The sequence below is a fragment of the Brassica napus genome, chromosome C9 (assembly GCF_020379485.1).
Source record: "Brassica napus cultivar Da-Ae chromosome C9, Da-Ae, whole genome shotgun sequence".
In the NCBI taxonomy this organism is placed as follows: Eukaryota; Viridiplantae; Streptophyta; class Magnoliopsida; order Brassicales; family Brassicaceae; genus Brassica; species Brassica napus.
Window position 1 is genome coordinate 46,728,850 of NC_063452.1, and position 24,022 is coordinate 46,752,871.

Sequence of the window (24,022 nt, forward strand, 5' to 3'; positions counted from 1 at the left end):
GGTCTGTTTATCCTGTTCGTGGAAGTTCTACTTTGGAACATGTGTTGTACCGAGGAGAGCTTTCTCAGTTTCTCCTCTTTGTCGTCTTTTCGACCTTGATTCCTCCACAGTCAATATTTCTTCTCTCTGTGGTTGTCAGTACGAACTTGTGTTACTATTATATTTTGAAATATTTACGCCCACAGACACAATTCGTGTTATGAATTACACTCTAATGCACTTTGGTTTTAGTGGACACTTTCTCTTAGTGAAATGTCAAGCTTAACCCTCATCTCTATCGAAAGTGGGTTTCATGAATTGTCTAACCAGAAAAATTGGTTTTCATAACTAGTAAACCACTAACTAAAGAGAGACCGAACAAACATAGAAACAATAAAACAAATAATATATTTTCAGATATTTTTTATTTGAATTTTGAAAGAGTTGATCTCTTTACTCTTTCTCATTTTGTAGATTCCAAGAGACAAACCCTAGTTTTCTCTTTTCCCCGACTTTTTGTGGATCTAGAAACTCAAACCTTCGCCAAACCCTAATCAAGTTTCTAAAAATCAGATCTTCTCCGGCGATAGTCGATTTCGTCATTAACCACCGCCAGCCACCGTTGATTGAGAGAAACCCGTCATGGAAGGTGAGTTCCGTCTCCCCGAAAGGCTTTTTGCAACAGATAAATTCTCGAAGCTCAGTCCCGTGGAAACGATGGCGGTGGCGGTGGAGGGCGTGGTGGAAGAAGCGGTGGATACCACAGTGGAGGCGGTGGTGGTTGTGGTTACGATGGTGGAAGACGTGAGTATGGATACAATGGTGGCGGTTGGTGGAGGTGGCTGCCGAATCTTCATCCACAAAACCTTGAACATAAGACCTCATCCACAAGATCTTCATCCACAAAACCTTATTCATGTGTTCACATTTTCCAATGTCCATATTTTTACCATCCACAATGTGTATGTTCATATCTAACTCGTCCACAACTTTTCGTGTCCACAAACACTTGACATGCAAGGTGCAATTTCTGATTCAAAATCGAACCATTTTAGCTTTGTTCTGTTTAAAAGGATATATCTCAACTTTCGTCTCTTTGTTCTAAAATTAGCAGAGAACAGAGAATAATAGTTTATTCTCTGTCAACTGTTCACCGTAACCACAACCATTACGTCCATACATATCTATCCATAAGTATATGTTAAGTGTCCACGTTTCTTGCGTCCACATTCTTTCTGTCCATAAATCTTTTATTGATTGTGCTCGATGACTTTTCAGATTTACTTAACTTTTATACTATATTTATGTACATATAACAAGTAAAAAGATAATTAAGCAGATTTTAGTTTGCTTGTCCATAATTCTTGTTTCTACAACTCATTTGTAATTTACGTGTTCACAATTCATGAATCCACTTTTTTTTTTCTTTCCACAATATATATGTCCATATTTCATTTGTCCCACAAATGCTTAATCCAAAAAACTGAGTTTACAACTACTTTTACTTTTTAGCTTCTTTCATTTATTCCAATCAGAAGGGATATATGGTTTGGTTCCTTAAAAGAAACATCCTCTTCCCATTCACGCTGGTTAACAAGTTAAGGGCTTTTTTGTCCACCACAAAAACACATGTCCCAACAATGTGTGTCATATCCACTATGTGTCTTTGAGCGTAAACAAAAGACACAAAGTGTCTCTGAGTGTAAACGTCTCTTATATTTTTCGGTATCCGTAAAATATTTGCTTTTTTATTTAGACGGTTTCTTCAGAATTTGTTGGTCATTGAGACTACTATTACGGTCTTTTTAGTAAGACATTTCTGGGACAAGGTTTACATAATTAAGTGATGTTTGTTGGAGAGCTTTAGTTTAAGCAGTGTTTTTAAAACCGGACCGACTCGATGATTGGACCGGATTCGACCATGAACCGGTTATATAGCCGGGTTGGTCTAGTAATTGGTTCGACCATGAACCGACCACATAGCCAGATTATATTTCAAAGTTATTAAACCAATAAAAACCACTAAAACTATCAAAAATCTATAAACCATCAATATAAACTAGAAACTAATTTATATTTATAATATTTTATGTTCAAAATTGATTTATATTTTAACTATGCATCATGTTTACTAATATTACTTTTATATTTACATACTTAAAAAATATTAAACTATATTATTGAACCAGATTTGATTCGGTCGAACCATATTGAACCGTGACCCAAAATATTTCCGGTTCAGCTTCCGGTCCGGTTTTAAAAACACTGAGTTTAAGGGGATATCCAAATTAATTTTTTTAAACATATATCACAACCGGATTGTTATATAATTTGTGGAGATAAAAAGCTTGCATTTTGTGGATTTGTTTGTATATTATGGTTTCGTATCAGTTTCCCTAATGACTGTTTTAACTTTTAACTATTACATATTTAAACTCATCCGTTATTTTTTTTTTTCAAAAATGTAAATATCAGTAAACATGAAAAGTTTAGGTTTACATAAGCCTATCTTATGTGTTTCCTTGGCAAAAATATCATTAAAAACTCATCCATTATTACGATTACGAAAGTGATCATTTTGCTCCAGTCAGTCCAAAACTCTTTATCATAACATAAGAATACAAGATGGTTTTAGATTCCAAAACTAAATCTCAGTATAGTGAGAGTCGCCCTTGACAGAGTTACGTGCTGCAGCCTCCTGTAGACAATGCCTATTTTGTTAGTTCTTAGAATGTATTGTTTAATTTTTATTTTGAAACTTAAATATTGTTCTATTAAAAAGACTTCATCTTAGAAATTTCTTGTTACATTGTTCAAAATATATCTTTTTCATTCATTGCTCACGTCGACCAACTCCTCTTAAAAGAAGTTAGACAAAAACCTAATATACATTATTGTTTTAGACGCCTAATTTAACTTAATACTAGAGATTGATCAGCGCGGATACTGGTTCTTAAATTTTTATACATTGATATTTGCTTTTCATAATTAGTGAAATATTTTAGATGAGTCGTTATATAGCTAACTGTATTCAAAAAATCTGGACTGAAACAGGTAATATGGTTATTTTTGGTACAAATATCTGAACCTTTTCAGATACATTTGTTATTTAGATATTTTTAGGTTTCTATATATCAAAACCGAACACATCCAGACCCAGAAGGATCTAACTCAAAACCCACACATAAATTTATAATATTCAAACCGGGCCTAATTTCAAAAAAAAAAATGATACCCGACAAGAACAATCTGTACCTAAATAGATAGCCAATGTTCATGCCTAATTAATTCTATAAACTAATAAAAAATATTTTTTCTATGTGTTTGGCTAAATTAAATGAAATACAAAGATTTTTTTTTTTTTTTAGTAAAATAATTATATGTAGTGAAAAATTAAGTGACAATAAATGTAATATATTTTTATTATTTTGATTTAAGTTATTATTTTATTCATAAAAACATGTCTTTGAATTATGTTTTTTGGCTACGTAATTTTTCACCAATTGTAACTAAAATTAAAATAATTTTTTTTAATAAAACAAACTAAACCGAATGTTTAAGCTTATGAAAAAACCAGTTATTTTAGATTTTTGATTTTATAATTGGCACAAAATTAATGTTGATTAATTAATAAATAAAATTCTGTACTATTATTATTATGGTAATATAATCAAATGATGTGATATATTTATTAAAGTAACATAATTATTAAAATTGTTAAACTTAGTGAAATATGGAAATACGATTAATGTAATTATATTAATGAAATTACTAAAAATACACTATAATATTTTTTTTATACTGCTATCTATATTTTCAAACAATTCTCATTTATACTTATATCCAATGTTTTCAAATAGTATCAAAAAATATTTTAGTTTTAATAATATAGATATACACAATGTGATACCGTTTTGTTAAGATAAATCACCAAGTTTATGCATCTACTTACGTTTTATATAGGCTTTTATAGCTTCGTAGGTTTTAAGAAAACCTAAATTTATCAAATTAGTCACAGATGCGTTTTTCGTCGAATAGAAATGATTTTACATGTTGACAAAACTTTCAACTAAGTTTTGTTATTTTAAAAAGAAAAGATTTACATGATATTCGGGCTGGCAGTATATAATTTAGAAAACCAAAATTTAGTTTAAATGCATATATGTCAATCAATCATACTTTTTTTTTTTTTAAAGCTACAAAAAAATATTTCTAAAAAATTAAAAACAAAGCTACAGAGAACTTTATTTGTAAAGCAAAAAAAATAGTGATTTACAAAGTTACGGTAAAAATAGTTAAAACAAATAAATCTACCGCTATTATTCTAAAATCAAAAAATAAAAGTTAGAGTACTTGCCCATCACCCCCACTATTAATTAACCCGTTTAAAAGTCAAATGTTGTTATACCATATCCAATGGTTTAATCTATTTTTCTTCTAAAATAAAGTGATTCTATAATAGAATTAGATATTGTTCCAATAATATTCTATTTTAGAGTGATTAACATAGAATAAACCTACTTTTTACTCTATTATAAAATAAAAAAATATCATTAGAATATTTTTACTCTAAACTATATTTTATAATAAAAATAGAGTTGAGTTGGAAATACTATTTTAAAGTTTTAATTATTTTGGAGTTAGTGGCGTTTCATGAATAAACACAATTAAAGATTAGGACCAACCAGTATTGTATTTCAGGTCTGAGTGGGACACAATACCTCTTTTGATGTGATGTGACAGTCTCTCTCTCAGAAACACACACATAAAACTGAAGTTTTTAGATTTATGTGTGTGCCATAAATCGATTTACTTTTTGGTCACGGCCATTATTCTACACCAAGAAAAGAGTGTGCTCGAATGTCAAACTTTACAAGAACTCATAGGTTAAGAAATAGGTTCTGTTTTTTTTAGAGAAAAAAAAAATTTCATTTTTCATCTCAACTGGACATTACTAGCGAAATTCAAAAATGTTTCAAATAAAATCCATACAACTGAAATTTACCCCCCCCCACTATATTTTCGAAAGATAGACGGACGAGTCTCTTTGAGCTCCAAACCCAAGACTAATGAATGCTATATGGTCGAGTAGCTTATCATAACTAAGATCGGATATCCGTGATCGCTGGCATAGGCGGACCCACTTGAAACAATGGAGTGTCATATAATACCCTCTTAAATCCTTTATGAATACTAATCTGTTCACAAAACATTGAAAAATCAATAGCTCTGCTGGAAAAGTTCCCCACTGGAACCTCTTGGGAATGGTGACCACGAAATTGGTAATATAAGCGGTGCAGAATTAAAACGCGGGACGGTTCAAATGTGGTTCTTGCGTTTTGCGGAATAAATGCAGTTTTGTAGAAAAAGAAGTGCAGTTTTGGTAAAAAAGTAGTGAGGTTTTGGTGAAAATGTAGTGTGATTTTGATAAAAAAAAGTAATGTAAAATAATACACTAATATAATTAAAAATAAAATTTGTTTGTTTTGTGATAATGTCAAATATTTTAAGAAAAAATATAAGGTAAAAAAATGTTCAATAAAAAATAAAAAAAAATATTTTGTTTACTGTTAATGATGCAATTCTATTAAATACAACATATATTATTGGTATAAAGTTATTTATTATATATTTAGAATAATTTTTCTTAAAAAAAATATCTAATAAATTTATAGTTTTTAAAATATTGTATTTTTTCTAGAAACAAATTTAAAATTTTTCTTTTGTGGAGAATTTTTGAAATAAAATATGTTTTAGTGCTAATATATATATATATATTTTAAACCGTGGGGATCCGACGACCGAGGTCAACCGACTAATCCCACGAAGCCCACAACATCAACGTATTCTTACCATTTAAGGCAACCTGGATGGCCAGCGGGAATCAAATCATGGTTTTACCGTATTGGATTTTTATTTTCCTCAAGCGCCACTGGTAGAGCTGGAAATTTTAGTTTTTACCCGCGGGTCCCGCTCCATTTGACCCGCTGCGGAGCGGGTGCGGGTCGGCCATTTCGAAAAATTCAACATGCGGGTGCGGGTCGAGTCGATTCTACGCGGGACGGGTGCGGGTCGGTCGATCTTGAATCGCGGGTACCCGCTAACCCGCAAAAAAATAAAAAAATAAAAAAAATTCAAAAAATAATATATATTTTCGTAAAAATATATAAAATACTATAAATTCAGAAAATAATATATAATTTAATTATTTTATTAGAAAATAAGTATTATGTAATTAAAATATAATTAAAATAATTATTTTATTAAAATTTATATTACGCGTAAACTTGGGCGGGGCCGGTGCGGGTATGTGAATCTTTCTTTGCGGGTCGAAGTTTTGAGTGAAAAAAATTCTCGATCCGCGGGTTGGCGGGGCGGGGGGGGGGGGTGCGGGTTGACCTGCGAACCCAACTCTAGCCACTGGACTACCACCACTGGTTATGCTATCTTATATTTCTTACGATTTTTTGGCTTGATACTTATTTTTGTTTGGTTTTGTTTTTCATTTGCGGATAAAATATCAAAATTAATTATAAATATGATATAGAACAAACTTAAACAAATTTTAATTAAATATGTTAATTAAAAATTAATTAATAAATAGAATTTTGGTTATATAATTATATCAATTAATAAAATTCAAATTAAAATATTTGAATCACTAAAAGTAATATGAAAACTATATAAACACTGTTTGAATAATCAATAGTCATATATTAAATAAATAAATTATCTGTATAGTTATCAAATTAGTAAACAGAAAATATATATTTGGATGATTGTAGTTAAAGTTATAATTACAAATGAGATACAACGTGTTAACTTTAAAACTCTTTAGAATTAGTTTAAATATGGGGTGGTTGTTAATTTATTAGTTTATTTTAAAATAAAAGTAACAAATTAATATGTAAAAGACAAAAGTTATCTAAATTATAAAAAAAAGAAGAAGACATTAGTTATCTAGAGTGCTTATTTGAAATACGCTGGTTATTACATGGCTTTTAAGTCAAGTGCGGTTTTGGACAGGTGTCAAATATTCCAATGATAGTTTGAGCATTCGCGTTTTTATGTCGTTTAAAACCGCACATTTTTAACAAAGATTGTTGATTGGTGCTCAAAAGCGGGTTTGACGATAAGCACTTTGAAATCCGCTTTTATATTGTCACCATTCACTACCTTAATTCTAAATTTCTAATTCATTGATGACACCTTTGACTTTTTGATCCAGACTTAATACATTTTTGAGTCTGCCACTGATCACCGGCTGATTCAGTTAAATGAGGAGGAGTACTTTGCCTCCTCTTTCTTTTCATTGTTGATACCACTCTCCGCTATTAAGCCCAGTGGCGGACCCACGTTAAGAGATGGGGTGTCACATGACACCCCTTAGAGCTGAATAAATATGTGTTTTGTATCAATGAACAATGGAATTCATCTAGTTCTGCTGGTAACCCCCTAAACCCAGGTTCAAAGCTTACTATCGACACTTTTATATTTTTTTTTCATGGTTTGACCCACCTAAAATTAGGTACTAGGTCCGCCATTGATTAAGCCCCGAACTTATAAAAAGCAGGTTGAGAAAGAACCTGCATCGCCGTCGATATTCAAAAAAGTTTTCATGATCTCTACAAAGGAAAGAAAAAGCAACACCATAACAAGTAATCAAATGATTAACCAAATGATGCTACGTCGGTAATACATCACGATTTAATATGCTGCATCGCTGGAGGCTTTGCACGAGATTAGAAATTTGTGTTTATTTCACATGTTCTTAACGTTTTAAGCAAAATAAAAACAATTTCCTCAAAAAAAAAACTTTAAAAGTATTTGTTTGTGCGCAGGTCAGGACTGGGCCTTCGGAGTTAGCAAATCTTCGTTTATTCACTCCATTACATCCAAGCCACGTTAAGTTTAATTCATATTAATTAATTACTTCTTTTTTTAAACTATATAAACTCTTTTAACAAATAATATAAACATATAATGCAAATAACATGTCTGTATTGCTAGTCTAGTGGTACACCGGATTTGAATTTGTTACAACATTTTATTCATATTAATTACTTAATTACTCCCTACCATTTTCTTTAGAGTTTGTATGTACTATACCTCAAAGAAAAACAATGTATTATGTATATTCGTGAATGTGTACATACATTCATGTGCATCAGCTAAGATGCAAACAAAAGAAGAGCATACGATAATGAGCAAATGATTATGAAAATGCGCATGCAGTATATATAGCCGTTGTGGTTGTACTCATTTCAATACTACATGTACACACACACACATATATATATATATATATATTCATTCTTCTTCATTTTACATATATATATATATATATTCATTCTTCTTCATTTTACATATATATATTCTTCCTATTTTATTTAAAGCTAATTGCAACAAGAAAACAACTCATCATCGCCAAAATGCAACTCTCTTTTTGGTTGTTATATATAAAACTTTTTCTACCTGTTTTTTGACATTGTTTACACTCAAGTACTCAACAGAAGTTTATATTATATATGACGGTGTATAATAAAGGTGATATGTTTTCACTCTAAAATAAGGAATTAGTGAGACAAAAGCAAATGAATTGCGTATACACAATGAATGTCATGACGGTGACTATGATCTTGACTACCTCACATGATCTCAACCAGAAATATATCTATCCTATATATAAAGAAGAATCATGATATTAAAAATAAAATATTTTTAAAATTCGTTTTCATAACATGATAATTATTTTTTCTCAAAAAAAAAAACATGATAATAACTTTTCACATTTATATTTCACCCCTATGAAACCAGTTAGGACAACATTATTGGTGTCCCTAATTTTTAGGTCCTTAGATTAGTTTAATCTTATTTTGATGTTAAGGACAAAAGTTAGGGACAATCCAAAATAATAAGATTATTGGTAAGATTTTTTAGTGTATCTTAGCAAATTAATTATTTATTTTAATTAGTAATGACATATAAAAGATAAATTTAAAATAAAACATATAACATTAAACTGGAAAACATGAGAAAATTACAAAGGTAAAAAAAAAAATTACAAAAATGATAAAAAAAAGTAAACACACATTTTATTGAATTCATAGAAACTTAAATATCCCTTATACATTATTTGAGAAGCATTACAACTTCTTTTTGTAGCCACATGTCATCACTATAATGATTCTTAGAATCATTAGAGAAATATGTTGGTCCATCTAATTATATAATAAGTTTTTTATTAAACTAACAATAAATTCATCATTAATATACTTTATCATTACCTTAAATAAAATTTAAGGTAATGCCTAATGTGGCTAAGGTATATATGACAATTAATGATTTTGAATAATAAAGATTTGATAAAAAATAGTGTATCTTCTATCATATTTGTTTAATTTTAAACTATTAAATAAATTAAACAACCACAATAACCATATAATAAAAATTTAGATTTTTATGTATATGTTATATTTTGAATTTTTACAAACGGCTATAAATTATTAAAACTGTTAAAAGTCTCACATTCAAATTTTATGATCCATGGTTTAAAATTTTTTTTATGACAAAATACAAATGATTACAAAAATTATATAAGTAAAAAAACTAATTTAATTAATTATTAAGATTAATGTATATATCGTTTTAAATTAAACTATAAACCATATAAAATACAATATTTTAGTTTCAAAATTTACTTTGAACAATTTTTTTGATAAAAGTTTTGAACAATCATTGACAACTATTTTTTTTTTTTAAATTATAAATTACTAAAACTATTAGTCCCACAATGAAAATTTTGTTATGAGTAATTTATTTTTTTTCTATAAAAGATACAAATGATCAAAAAAACTATATGAGTAGAAATCATCATTTAATATACATTAATATTAAAAATATACTAAAATATATTATCTATATTAGTATCATTTAAATTTAATAACATATCCTATCAAATATAAAAAAAAAAAATTGGATTAATAAAATTGATTTATATGTTCGCACCAATTTAATTATATATTTAATAGTTACTGACTTTTAATTATTTAATATATATTTATTATTTCATAATATGTAAAAATATTTAATACATAAAATAATTTTTATATATAGTTATTTGGGAGATGTCCAAATTTAGTCCATATATTTTCAACCAAATCTTCTTTTAATTGTTGATGGTCTTGTCTATCCCGAACTTCTGCTCGACGAACCATTGTATTACCGAGATTTGTAGTCCTTCTGACTACAAATGTAGGATCCCCATCTCCTCCCTGTTAAAATTCTGAAGCGTTATGCTGAGTGTATGAATCTCGTTCATCTTCGACAATCATATTATGGAGTATGATACATGCTCTCATAATATTTCTTTTTTTTTATCCCATAAATTAGATGGATTTCTAACAACGGCGAATTTAGCTTGCAGGACTCCGAAGGCACGCTCAACATCTTTTCGGACGGCTTCTTGGTTTTTAGCAAATAAACAATTTTTTGGACCTTGTGGGAATCGGATAGATTGAATAAAAGTTGTCCATTTCGGATAAATACCATCGGCAAGATAGTAAGCCAAATGGTACTCCCTTCCGTTAACATAGAAATTGACTTCCTGAGCGTTTTCGTTAATAATTTCATCAAAAACAGGTGATCGATCAAGAATATTAAGATCGTTCATAGTACCTGGAGCTCCAAAAAACGCGTGCCATATCCAGAGATCAGATGAAGCTACCGCCTCCAACACAATTGTTGGTTTTCCGGTTCCTCGTGAATACATTCATTTCCAAGCGGTAGGGCAATTTTTCCACTCTCAATGCATACAGTCGATGCTCCCAATCATTCCCGGAAATTCCCCTTGTTCTCCAATTTGGAGTAGTCTTTGCAGATCTTCCGGTGTGGGACGTCTTAAGTATTCGTCGTCAAACAAGTGGATTATTCCAGCGGTAAAATGGTGCAAACATTTTCGAGCTGTTGTTTCACCAAGTCGTACATATTCGTCAACTGTATCAGACCCACCACCATAAGCCAGTTGACGAATTGCTGCAGTACATTTTTGGAGGGGTGATAGACTAGACTGTCCTGTTGCATCTTGTGTTGGTTGAAACAGAGGACAGAGAAGAGCACATACCTCGTCTATATTCGATTTGGCGGAGAAGTCTTTGATTAAACGACTGATCAGTGTCGTCGCGTCGAAAATCGCCGTCGAAATAGAGAGAAAGGAGTCGAGACCAAGATTATTCAAAACCGACCTTCGTGTTTACCCCTTTCGGTTTTCCAATCAAACCGTGCCACGTGCTCCTTAAGGACGAGGTTGGACACTTCTTAATTAACCCACGTCTCTCTTCTATTCTCTTATTTTTGATTTATTTTTCGGCCCGTTTCGCCTAAGAACGGCCTGCTGGGACGCCGATAATGTTGGCCTTGGAACAAAAGTGGGATCCTTCACCTTAGTGGAGTTCTCAATATCCTAATGAATGTAGGTCCTACTTCTAGGTAGATTCCAAGAGAGTTTACATCACCATTCTTCAAAGCAGCCACTTGAGATTTTTCTCAACCACTTTATTAGATAATCATGAAACCTTTATGATGTTGAATGGTTGAGGATAAAACTTCTTAAAACCAGCATAGAAAATTACTAAGTTGGTTAAATTTCTTATAGAATTTAGAGTTCTTGATTTGAATTGTCACGGAATGTTGTAAAAGTTTGTGCTGGTGTTGTGATACAAACCGTTTCCACCATAAGAACGAGGAAGAAGATGAGCAGGGGGAGGCACATGTTGTGTCTTAGCGAGATCTTGAAACTGAGAAGTTAATTTTGGACATGAATATCCACGTGAGGTGTCTTCTCTTTGGTTGATAACCATCAAATCCTTTCCCATTAGCCGCAATACCGAGGTTGAACTGGAAGGAGCCGCAGTAAAAGACTTACTCAAGAGACCCAAATCTTGTTGGATCATGTGTGGTGCTGCTTGTCCAAATGTTGATTCAGATAAAGATTTAACTGAGAAGTTTCCACGATGTTCAGATACATCAGTTTCCATATCCCAAGGACTTTGTAGAAATGAGCCTGGAGGTCCTGGAATAGGAATGGGATCAACCTCCATGAATGTGCTTCCTCCTTGTTCTGCAGTATCACCACAACCAGTTCTCTCGTAAATCATGCTTTCAAACTCAGCATCTGCATCATTGGTTTTGTCCAACATATTATCATCTCCTTTGTTATTATTACCAGTCTCTTCCCAGCTTTCATAATCATCGTCTTCACCGCCACTAGTTGAAGTGTCTGTTTCTTTATTATCATCAGAATCACTATAATCTGTCAGTACACGTTCTTGAGTCATTTCAGACTCCCATCTCCCTGAATCTTCACCTTCCTCTTCATTCTCTGACTGAGCTTTCTTCAACTTCACCTTATCCACAGGCATTGAACATCTCTCCCTTTTGGTGATCTTTCCAGAGACTTGGCTCTCCCCACAACTTCTCCATGAGTTGTGACTGTTTAAAGGAGAAGAAACTGTCTTGGTTAAATCAAAATTCGCATGACTTGGACCCCTTGACACAGGAGGATCTGCTGACAATGAATGTCCATTCTCGGATGGCTGATCCCAAACGTTCCTACGCCGAGTTGGACCTGAACTGTCCATGACTCTACATTCTTCAGAATAACCTCTTCTACACTCCAAGATCTGTAAGACAAGTGACTTTGTTAAACTATATCTATTCTTACTTCAAGAATGGGATCATGCAAATGCATATACTACCCAACAGTAAGAAACTATGAGAGGTCGAATAAGAATATGCATGCATACCTCTGAAGCATGGCCTTTACAATGCTTGTGATACTTCTTTCCCAAAAGTCTTTCCCTAAAGCCTCTGTGATTCCCTTTACCTTCTTTAGAAGATTCCTTCTCACTGACATCTTCTTCAGAAGCTTTCTCGTTAAACTCAGATATGATCCGCAGTTTTTGGCCCTTAGCATCAATGTAGACAGGTCCAATGGTAGCAGCATCTTCATCAACTTTAGCATGCAACACACTCCGCTTCTTCCTTTTGTTGCACACTTGAGGCTTATTATTATCAGAGACGACCTGGTTTGATGAGTAGCTCGAAACCACAGCCCACTTTGTTCCGTTTCTTTGATCAATATCTTCTAATGTGCATCTTTTTGCAGTAGCGTATATATCAACCATCCTTTTCACTTTCCTCCGTGGCTTACTATTTGGCTGTTGTCCAGAGTCAACAGACACACACTTGTCGATATGCGCATTCAAAGTGGTGTTAGAAACAGACGAGAAGGTTTTGCAGATAGGACAAGTTCGCAAAGCCATAGTAGACTCAAAGAGACAACCCTGGTCTTCTTTTGATTCACTATCCACACAAGCTCCAGGTTTCACTATTGACCCACATTTTCTGATGGGGCTCTTGTTGATGTTAGCTACTTGTATTTTGGATTTTGGACCACTCGCCAAAGAACCATTCTCTAAACCTTGCTTAGTCGCTTCTAATGCATGATTGGAGCCAAGTTTTTCAAACTTTCTCTTGCAGCTTATTGCTTCAACAAGAGCTATGTGCGATGAAGAAGCTTCAGGAGGATGGCTTACCACAGAGTTAAGAGGCTGCATTGGTGGCAATAGATCAGTTAAGCCATGTTTCAAACAAAGTTGAAAACTTGTTGAGGAAAAAGGCCAGCTTTTCTGAATGTTCTCGGTCCGGTAATTACTTGCATAATCTCTACAAAACCCATCACACAAAAAAAAAACTGACATGGTATGGACCAACGTATCAAAGAAGAAAATATATGAAAAAATAAAGAAATAGTCAACACACTCAATATACCATACCATTTAAGCTCCACAGGTTCCCAAAAGGTAAATTATAAAAAAAAAAATTGTTTGGAATCTGAACCATTAAGAAAAATTGAATGGATGGGAAGAAAAGATCTACTAATCAATTATGAAACAGATTCATCAAGAAAGATAAAAAGACTTTGAACAAAAACAATGGTGAAGAAAGTAACTGTTGACTTCTTCACAAAACAATCTGGAGAGAGAGGAAAAAAAGGAAAAATCTTTTAAAGATTACCTGATAGAGACGCTGGAATGATGTGACTGACCTAACTCATCACTAGAGTTGGTCAGATGTAAGAAACTAGAAGAAGTTGATGGATTTTTTGGAGTGCTTTCACCAGTGGATGCTGATGATGATAAGAACATTTGATGATTCTTCCACCGTTACTATTCACCAGATCTTTGTAATGTCAAATTTGTGAAAGACATATGTACCTATAAGAGTTTCAAAGGAATGCTTTTACAAATATTTTTTGAATTTAAACAAAACCCCCATTAGAGTAAAGTGTAATGTAAAACCCAGAAACTTGAAGATCTTTCTAGAAAAACAAATATTGTTATTGTTATTTCATGTGAAGGAGAGAAAAAATAAAATAATATTAGGATTATTTGGTGAGATTTTGAAGTATGAGAGTCAGATTGGTGAAGGAAATCACAAATAGGAACAGTTATAACACTGATACTCTTTATTAAAGTTTTCCAGTTTCCAATCTGATTGGAGTGTATTATTTTATGAGACGAATGACGTGAAACTCAATACATCAAAACAAGAGACTGATAGATCAAGATTTTTAGATAACCAAAAAGAAGATTTTAAACAAGCATCTAGTATTCTTAAATAGACCAAAGATTATTGAGAATTTTCCAGAAACTATTAATAGAAGATTAAAAAAAAACATGAAGACATGAAAAGAAAATAACCAAACCAATCAGTTTCAGAGATGAATGTTTACTAGTGGTTGAAATATTTAGAAGAAGAAAAACTACAAAACCATGAAATTTAACAATAACTCTGGGAAGAAACAAAACAAAACCAAGAACCTTTTTATAATGCCATGAACAGAAGCTAGTTCTGGAACTCTGGATCATACAATATCAAAACTTACAGAGATTTATGTGTATACACATGCATACCTGTTTCGAAGAATATAAGCTTGGATCTTTGGAAAATATTAACAAAGATTTAAAGTAAAGTACGAACAAGAGATTGTAAATTGGTGATACAATACAAAAACATAAGTAAAAGAAGAAGAGAGTTGTTAAGAGATCAAAAATACAAAAAAAAACACTAAAATACACACAAACCTTTGGAGGATTGATTATTTCAGAAATGGGTTTCTTGGCAGAAGAAAAGATTTTCTGAGAGAGAGATATAGAGAGAGAAAATGAACAAGAACCACGCACTCACACATCAAAGTGGTATCAGGTTCCCTAACTCATGATTAATCATCGTATCTTAGCTGGAGTTTTTAACTCATGATTTGACATTTTTTATTATTTTTTATTCTTTTTTAACACTTTTCGGTTAAGAGACGGCTCTTATATCTCTTATTTAAGAGACAGTTCTTAGCTTTTCTTAGTTAAAATCTAAGAAAAGCTTAGAACCGTTTCTTATAGGGGTGGACACTTCAGTTATTTTATCGGTTCAGTTCGAGTTCGGTTCGGTTTGGTTAATTCGGTTTTAGAATTTTTCCAGCTGAAGTAAACCATAGTTAGTTTGGTTTGGATCGATTTCGGTTCGGTTATATTCGGTTTGGTTTATATTCGGTTTGGTTTGTATACGATTCGATTTGTATTTCGGTTCGGTTCAGTTTAATAGAATTTCTCTTAATTTATTTATTGTACAAGAAATCATGTTTTAATACATAAATGTATGGTTGTCATGAAATAATCGCGTTGGTCATAATAAATATATGTAATACATAAGCTAAAAGAATAGTTTGATGTTTTCACTTTTCAGTTGTATAAATATATGTAACAAATTCTTAACTTGATATTAAAAATCTCACCTGAAGTTATTAGAATTGACACCACCAAAAGGAAAAATAGGCAGGAAGGAGAGTAGGAGACGCAGAAAAGAGACGTTGCGGAAAACTTTTGTTTTTAATTAGACTTGGTTTAGGTTTTAATTTTAGGGTTTAAAAGTATACGCTATTGGAAAAAAAATTAACATGGAAATTATGTGGGCTTAATGACGAATATTACAAAAGTTAGACGAAATGTCATGGAAATCAAATTATATTAGGATTTCTTTCGTGCAAAAGGAAATTACGTGGGCTTAATCTTAGGATTTTAATATCTTGATATTACTAATATTTTTAATTTAAATAACTATAAAAACACTTCGGTTTATCGGTTCGGTTCGGTTTAAACCGAACTGAACTGAACCGTTCGGATTGGGAAAATCTTCAACCGAATGATTTGAAATGGACTTTGGTTTGGTTCGAATCGGTTTCGGTTCGGTCGGTTCGGTTCGATCGGTTCGGTCGGTTCGGTTCGATCGGTTCGGTCGGTTCGGTTCGATCGGTTCGGTTCGGATTTTTTGCCCATCTCTTTTCTTCTGAAGCTAAGAATCCCAGTTAAAAGACTGGGGTTAATCATGGTGTTAATAAATAAACAAATTATTTAATACAATAAGGTAAACTAAAAATGTTAAAAGCGAAAACAATTTTCTTTTTCTTTTTTTTCCTCGTCGCGGTACCTTTCACAGTTTCGCCTTTCTGTGGATGAGCTGTGTGAATTCCTAAACTGTTTTGGATTTTGTAACCATTTTTAATGCTTATCTATTTTACTGTGATTTTATTACGTGTTTTTTTCTGTCATTGTGTTAATACAAAAATATAAATACCTTTCAAATTCTAATTTATATTATTAAACACTAGTAATAATTCGTCTATCTTATTGTTTTAACAGAAACTAGACTTTCATATTTTGATATTATCGCCAATATTTTAAATATATAATTACATTTTTGTGTTATATATTGTATAATTCTATAATTTTATTGGTTATATTTCTTGTTCGACGTTATTAATATATATCGATATATGATTTTTTGATGTTATAATATTAATTTTTTTAATTTTTTGATATTAACTTAAATTTTCAAAAAAAATATACCACTTTGAATTTTACAACATATTTTCTCGTGTTGCATATTTCAAAAAAAAAAAATTTACCATCTATGATATTATCTTTTAAAAGATTTGGAATATTATTATTTGAGATTGAAATATTTATTTTCAAAAAAAAATATTTGGTCAAGAGAAATTTGGGAAGTTACACAACTATTTTGAGCTTGGAAAATTATATGACTTTTGATTTTTTTGTTACTAAACAATTTTTGATTTTTGATTTTCCAAATAAATTGCATTATTTATCAAATAAATTTGAAATATTTGGTAAGATTTTTTATATTTTCAACATATTTTGTTATAATTAAAAGTTAACATTTAATTTATAGTTAAAATTAATTTTTCATTAGTATCTTTAATGAATTAGTTCAAAGTTTCAAAATAGCATATTTTGTAAATAACACTTAAACTAAAGGTTATTTATATACTATTATATTTTTTTATATAATAATTTTTAGATAACATATTGTTGTGTTTTTCAAAATAAATAAATAGATAATATAAATTTGTAGATATAAAAGTTTAACATATGTTAATAATTTTACTTTTTGTATAATGTTTTTACATAATTTACGAATTGAATCCTTTTAAACGGTGAATGATATATTTATTTAATTTAATGAAAGTATTTTTTTTAATATCTTAATTTACCAATTTAATATAATTTTCATATTTAATTCATATATTACTTCTATTTTAATATAATATAGACTATAATTATAAAATTTATAAAAATAGCATCTTATATTTTGTTTTATAATAAAAATTTATTTAACATTAATTTTTACTAATATTATATACTAATTAAAAAAATATTTAAAAATTTTAGTAAGATTTTGTTAGCTTTTTCTCAACAGATTCTGTTATAAATAAAAGTAAAATTTAAATTTAGAGTTAAAATTGATTTATTATTAATATTTTTATGATTATTAATTTTTTTTAAATGTTATATATTTACAAAATTAATGTAAATAATCAAACAAATGTAATTAATGAAATTGACCTAATATGACTTGTTATGGTAGATAAAAATTGTACTTTTATTTTAATTGAGAAGATTATGTATTTCAAATTATAAACGCTGAAAATCCAACTTATGAAGTTTGAAGGGAATACAAATGTTTTTAGACTACGATTGAGATTTATGACTAGGAGGAAAAGGTTTGAGTAAAATCAGTTTTGGGATGAAGTCTTTGGAAAGGTTTATCAGATTAGGAGAAGTTAGCTTTTTAGGGACAAAAGATTATTCAAGAACATGCATCATTAGGTGATGGCTCCACATGACCTTTAAACTATATGCTTTTCCGTGATATCGCTACGAAATGATATGGGAGCTATTACCTTGGCCAGAGCGCATAGTCCAAGGTATACCAAAGTGGGAACATGACATGTAGAACAAACGATGTTCATGATGACATAGAGGTGGTGTCCATAAGATTAGCTAAAAATCCATAGTTACGACTTTGAAGGAATTACAAATGCGTTTATAGACGATCACTCCACTATACTAGATAGCAAATGAGATGATGACTAGGATATGGATTGACTAACATATCACTTTTGGGACAAAGTTTTTGAAAAAGTTTTATCAGACTAGAGGAAGTTCTATAGGGACTAACGTATTATGAACAAATAATCGTTGATTATCAACAGATGATGGCTCCACTCCACATGACTTTAATACTAAGCTTTCCGTGATAATCGCCGAGAAATGATATGGAGCCGTGACCGTAGAGGATAGCCGAAATTAAGTATACCGAATGGGAGCATCACATGTAGTACAAACAAATGGTCATATGATATTTTCAAAATGACATACAGGTGTTGTCCTACAGATTGGCTGGCGCTCAAGTCATAACCAAATCATGTGACCGCAGTTAGAATACTTTTGAACAAAAAAGATGAAAAAGGTTAATTCTGATTTGAGGTATAGCATAATCAACGACTCTCTATGGTCTACTGTTCAGTGTGCTTTCAGAATCCGACTGTTGTAGAAAGCAAACCAGGTTCTTGATAAACAAAGCGGTGGCAGGTAGGCCTGCTGGCAATCTCTTCGAGTTTGGTGTGTACCCACATGAGTCATGGATTCGATTCTTTTGGGAACTAAATTATCACCACTTTGCCAGTCTGGCTTGAGCTTCAGTCCAAGTGATTTACATGGTGGGCCGTAACAGATTATCGGTCCACCCCCTGGCATTAGTCGGAAGGTATTCCAAACTCGGACCGGGTAGTGTCGTACGCTTTCGGTCTAGTCCATTCTGTAGCACTAAGTGCGTTTCTCCTGGAACCGACCAGATCAGCCGATAGATCAGCCGATAGGGTTTATCAAAAAAAAAATTGTCATATCTACTACATTAGCAAGTCAATTTTCACCATGTTTTTATTATTGTACATGTTTTCACCATGTTTCTGAACTAGACTAGGTGCTAGTCGGGCGATAACTTTGGATCTATCGAGTTATCGAAAAATCGGAGAGTACTTGGGGATTACGCGAAGCTTAGTTTTAAATACAATTTAATATATTTATAATATATTTAGCTAATTTTAAACATGATGATACAAGTTCTTAAACATAATTATATAACTTTTTATATATAATTTTAAAAAGTCTCTTTTTGATTCGTAAATGGTGTGTTTGGTACGAAAAAAATTCCTAAATGCAGTATGTATGTATTTGTTTTGGATTTGATAGCTAATTGTAATTATTTAGTATTGAATAATTATACAAAATCTGTCAATAATGAGTAAAAAAGTATATTTTACGGCTTCATTCATGTCTATCTATTTCAAACAACCCCAAAAAACAAAACAACAACCAAACTCAATAGAGTGCTTTACCCAAATAGTATAAAAGATGTAATTACATAACTAGCTAAAAACGATTGATCTAGTGGTTAAAATTTTAGAATTGCTTGATATAAAGTTTGATAATCACATCTTTAAATCTCGTTCAATTTCTATTACAATAAAAAAAATATCTGATCTGGATTTCACGCTAGAAAATGTATGAAATCTTTGGCATAAATAGTTAATTTTGTGTAAGCACATGTTTTGACTTAGGGGGGTGTATTGAACTTTGTATACATTGATCACTTAAATCAGAAACATAGATGTAGCAAATAAACAAAGTTTTTCCTTCATTTGAATAAACGAAATAATTAATATTATTGTTTATTCACAAATCACAAAGTAATTTTTATTTAGAATAGTAAATCGATTATTAAGAATTAGAAATAAATCAGTTTTGTTCCAAGAAACAGCAGAGAAGTCTCTTAGCAGTTAGCACAATCATTATAACATTGTGAATCAGACTGAGAGTTCGGTCTTGGAGATCAAGATACCATCACTATCCACATAAAGCCATTCTCCATCTCTAATCAAAGTTCCTCCAATATACACCGCCACATACTTCTCACAATGACTTTTCTTACTAAACTGCAATGGATCAGAACCCAATGCCCTAACCCCAACATCACATTCATTGATCTCACCCTCATCACGGACGCATCCATTCACCATGATCCCGCACAACCGTTGTTCTGAGCTAATTGTCTAAGATTTCCTCCAACAATCTCATGCTTTTACCACCGTCTATAACTAAGGGTGATTGGTCCTGATTGATTGATTGGTCCTGAAAAGCATCTTCTTTGGCTGTATTCTGCAGAAAGGGTGGAGAGACAGAGCCCGTAAGTCTCTGTTTTATATTAGTTATGTGTTGCTGTCACGCACCTGTCTGAATGCAAATGTAGCCATTGTCGATTGTGCGCGTCTCGTGTGTGTGTTTTATTATGAACAAATATACTACATCAGAAATTGGAATGGATATCTTATACAATAAAAGAGGCTTTGCTCTCTTCTCCTTCCTCCACGTCTTCAAGGAGAGTGGAGCTTTTTTTTTTGACACGTGGCAATCATTTCTTCACACATAGTGAAACGTTGCTCTCTCTCTGAATGGGCCTCTGTTGTTAACTGAAAAACTAAGTGGGTTCTTAAACTTTTATCATTCTAGCCCAAGGGTTATTCCCTAACGATCCTTGACTTGCAGAGGAGAACCACCGTCTCTTCAGACTTCACTGCCTCCAGACCACCTTCGTATAACGTCTGTAGTAATCAATCATCTGCTACATTAAAAAAAAGCATTTACGTCGTTTACACCACACCTTCCACTTTCTCGCATTAAATTGGCTTCATCTTTTTCCGAAGTAAACTATTGAAGCTCCGCCTATATATGAACACAAGCGTTTTGGTTCGAACCAGTATCTCCACCCACGACTTTGGTTTCAAACTCTTTACATTACCCAGATCTTCAATTATCTCTTAGCTCACCTAAAAATAAAATTGAGTTTATCATCTCCACTCGATTATAGGTATTGGGATCACCAGAGCGCCTCACCTCTTCCTCGCCTTCTATCCGTTAGAAGGACTTTCCAACTATCACTCCGCGGCCGAGTTATTGGTAAGGCTTCATCCCTTAAGAATCATCCTCACAGTTTTTAATAATCCATAGAAATGTTATTTGCAGTATAGTGAACGTCTGATTGAATTCATTTTAAAACAAGTGTTATGTCAATCAAACGCAGTAGTGTATGTAAGTTGGGCTCCTTCGATACTGGTTGATGGAAAGGTAACTATGCTTAAAGTCTGTTTTGATTATTTATTTGGCACCTGTAGAAAGAAAAAAAAAACGATTCTTGATGGTACTAGGAGCAAGCAAAGCTTCATATTTGCGGACGCCCCTGTTTTGCTCCTATTCGAAGAGGTCCCTGAGAGCAGAAACTTCATCTCCAAGGTTACGAGGAGTTGATGTCATTAGCTAATACCAATTCCGAGTTGCCTGGTTTGTTTTGTTCACCACGTTCCAAACCCATCTTATTAGTTCTTGATAATCATCTCATACAGGCCCATAATTCCATATGTTTTATTCCAGATATTTTGGTAAGTTCATGGATTTTACTTCCACTTTCAATGAAGAAACACAAAATACTCAGCGAATTATGGCCAACCTCCGCTTTCAGGGGTCATACCAAACTATTCCCTTCATGTTGTTAAACTCTTTACGAAAACTTCTGCTTAATCATTTACTTGACTCCTCCATAGGGAGGTGATAACAACCCTGGCGATGATATTCCAGGAGCTGGAGCTGTAACAATAGACCCTTCTCAAAGTGTTTAAAGAGGTATTCATGACAACAGCAACAGACCCAGTAACCATGTGATGTTGGAAAGCCTCTCAGGAACTGTTACTGAACCAAGTGACATCCCTATTTCATCTGACATGTCTTCTGCGGAGTCGGCCGAGGCAGTGTGTGCGCACTCTGCGAAGAAGCCACACCATGGTTAAGCTTCAGATTATTGGAGTAGATACAAGGTCGCTCAATCTCACAACTGCTTTCTTAACCAGTTTTTAAATTCTTTCATAAACCGAATAAGTATCACTTTGAGCTATTTTCCTCAGTGTTTTAACTTATACATGTATTTCCTCTTCTCTATGAATTCTGCATCTTTCTTTTTAAACAATTTTGAACCGTAGAACTGGTTACATAAACCAATATATTGTTACTCCTACAAGCTGTTTCATTTTCATTTTCTGAAAAAATATACTCCGGAACTGAGAAAAGTGAATTGTGAGATACTTTGCTCTGTGTTTTCAAAGCATATCGTTATCTTTATCATGTTATTTTCAATTCCAAGAATCAAATGTGTGTGTCCTCAGCTATTATGCCCCGCCGTAAGTGCATTTTATTAACTTCAAAAAATTATGTCTACTCCAAGAATTCTATTTTTGCTTATGTTTTTAAATTGTGGTCATCGAACTACTGGCTGGTTACAGAGGTCAAGAATATTCAAAACAGCTGACAAAAAAAAGATTATTCAACCCTGATCCTCTCACACATACATTAATATTCCGTCTCCTCATCGTATTATCCGTAGGTCATAACCAAAACTGAGATCAACCCACTAAAGTAAAGTTCCAACTCGAAACTGTTTAAGTCATCATGCCAAAATTAGTTATTGTAGATGGATGTATTATTTTATTATTGTGAAAAATTAGTTATTGTAATAATATTAAAATCTGATACTCTTAGAAATAAAAAAATATTAGTTTTATTACTTTTGGTTTTATTCAACTATATCAAATTAAAAATGGAAATAAAATAGAAAAATATGAAGCATTACATTTTCCCTAATTTTAAATTTAATAATTTTGTGTTCTCTAGAAAAAAAAATTGTTAGTGGTATTTTCAACTCAAACCAACAAAACTTAGTTAAATTTACAATAAAGTTTTAGAATAAAAATAGATTACATTTATTATTTTCAGTATAAATTAAAATTTTAAATATTTTATATAATTAACTATTTTAATATAAAATACTTTTAATGTAAACTCGCCCGCCTATGCCTAGTTAACTATATAAAAGATATGTGCGAATCCACTTATTAATATGGTATCAAAGCTTGATCTATGCTATCCAATCTGATCCATTATCGATACGAACCAAAATTGGTTCATTAATTTTACCCAAACATTCCGAGATTAATAATTAAAAAACTATCATCTCGAGAGAGCGTATAAGAAACATCGTCTCACATCAGAAGTTGGAAGAGATCTTTATTAATATATATAAAATAGATGAATCAATATACTTTTCACTGATTGATTTTAAGTTGTAAGTACATCTAATATGGTATCAAAGATCGATGTTTGTAATCCACTCTATAAAATTAACCCAAAGTTGGCTCAACTGATCTTTACCCAAATATTTCAAAATTAATTGTCAAAGTCTATCATCTAAAAAAGCATATTAGAGAAAACTATCTCACATCATAAGTTGGAAAATATATCAACTAGTATATAAAAAATGAGTCAATCTATTACTATCAATTGTATTTAGTTTGGAATCACATTTAATTTAATATACACTAGGTTAAGATCCGCGCAAAAGCGTGGGGTGAGTAAGTTTTACACTATATATTTTGAGACTATTACTTGATTTCATACCAAATAATTCAATGTTCTAAAAATCGCTAGGAGGTAACTAGGCGCTTTATAGAGGACTAGCGACTAGG

General features: G+C 31.7%; 1 protein-coding gene and 1 pseudogene across 2 annotated transcripts; both read right to left on the bottom strand.

Moving 5' to 3' along the window:
- Positions 1 to 11,605: 11,605 nt before the first annotated feature.
- Positions 11,606 to 17,177, bottom strand: LOC106383387. 2 transcript variants are annotated; one of them, XM_048768710.1, is made up of 4 exons: positions 15,126 to 17,177; positions 14,056 to 14,255; positions 12,783 to 13,704; positions 11,606 to 12,659 (listed from the first exon to the last, which is right to left on the bottom strand). In XM_048768710.1, the coding sequence occupies exons 2-4, from the start codon at positions 14,184 to 14,186 to the stop codon at positions 11,658 to 11,660; spliced, it is 2,055 nt and encodes a 684-aa protein (XP_048624667.1). In that variant the 5' UTR covers positions 14,187 to 14,255; positions 15,126 to 17,177; the 3' UTR covers positions 11,606 to 11,657. The 2 variants fall into 2 exon arrangements, with proteins under 2 accessions (XP_048624667.1, XP_048624668.1); XM_048768711.1 differs by having other exon boundaries at positions 14,056 to 15,158.
- Positions 17,178 to 20,028: 2,851 nt separating this feature from the next.
- LOC111209899 lies at positions 20,029 to 20,707 on the bottom strand (annotated as a pseudogene).
- Between the last annotated feature and the right edge of the window lie 3,315 nt (positions 20,708 to 24,022).

Excerpts from the sequence above, each read along its gene's own strand:
- LOC106383387 (XM_048768710.1), bottom strand. The coding sequence starts at position 14,186 with ATGTTCTTATCATCATCAGCATCCACTGGTGAAAGCACTCCAAAAAAT. Across the intron at positions 13,705-14,055 it reads CATTCCAGCGTCTCTATCAG|AGATTATGCAAGTAATTACC; the intron begins GTAATCTTTAAA and ends TGGGTTTTGTAG. Across the intron at positions 12,660-12,782 it reads GTAAAGGCCATGCTTCAGAG|ATCTTGGAGTGTAGAAGAGG; the intron begins GTATGCATGCAT and ends CTTGTCTTACAG.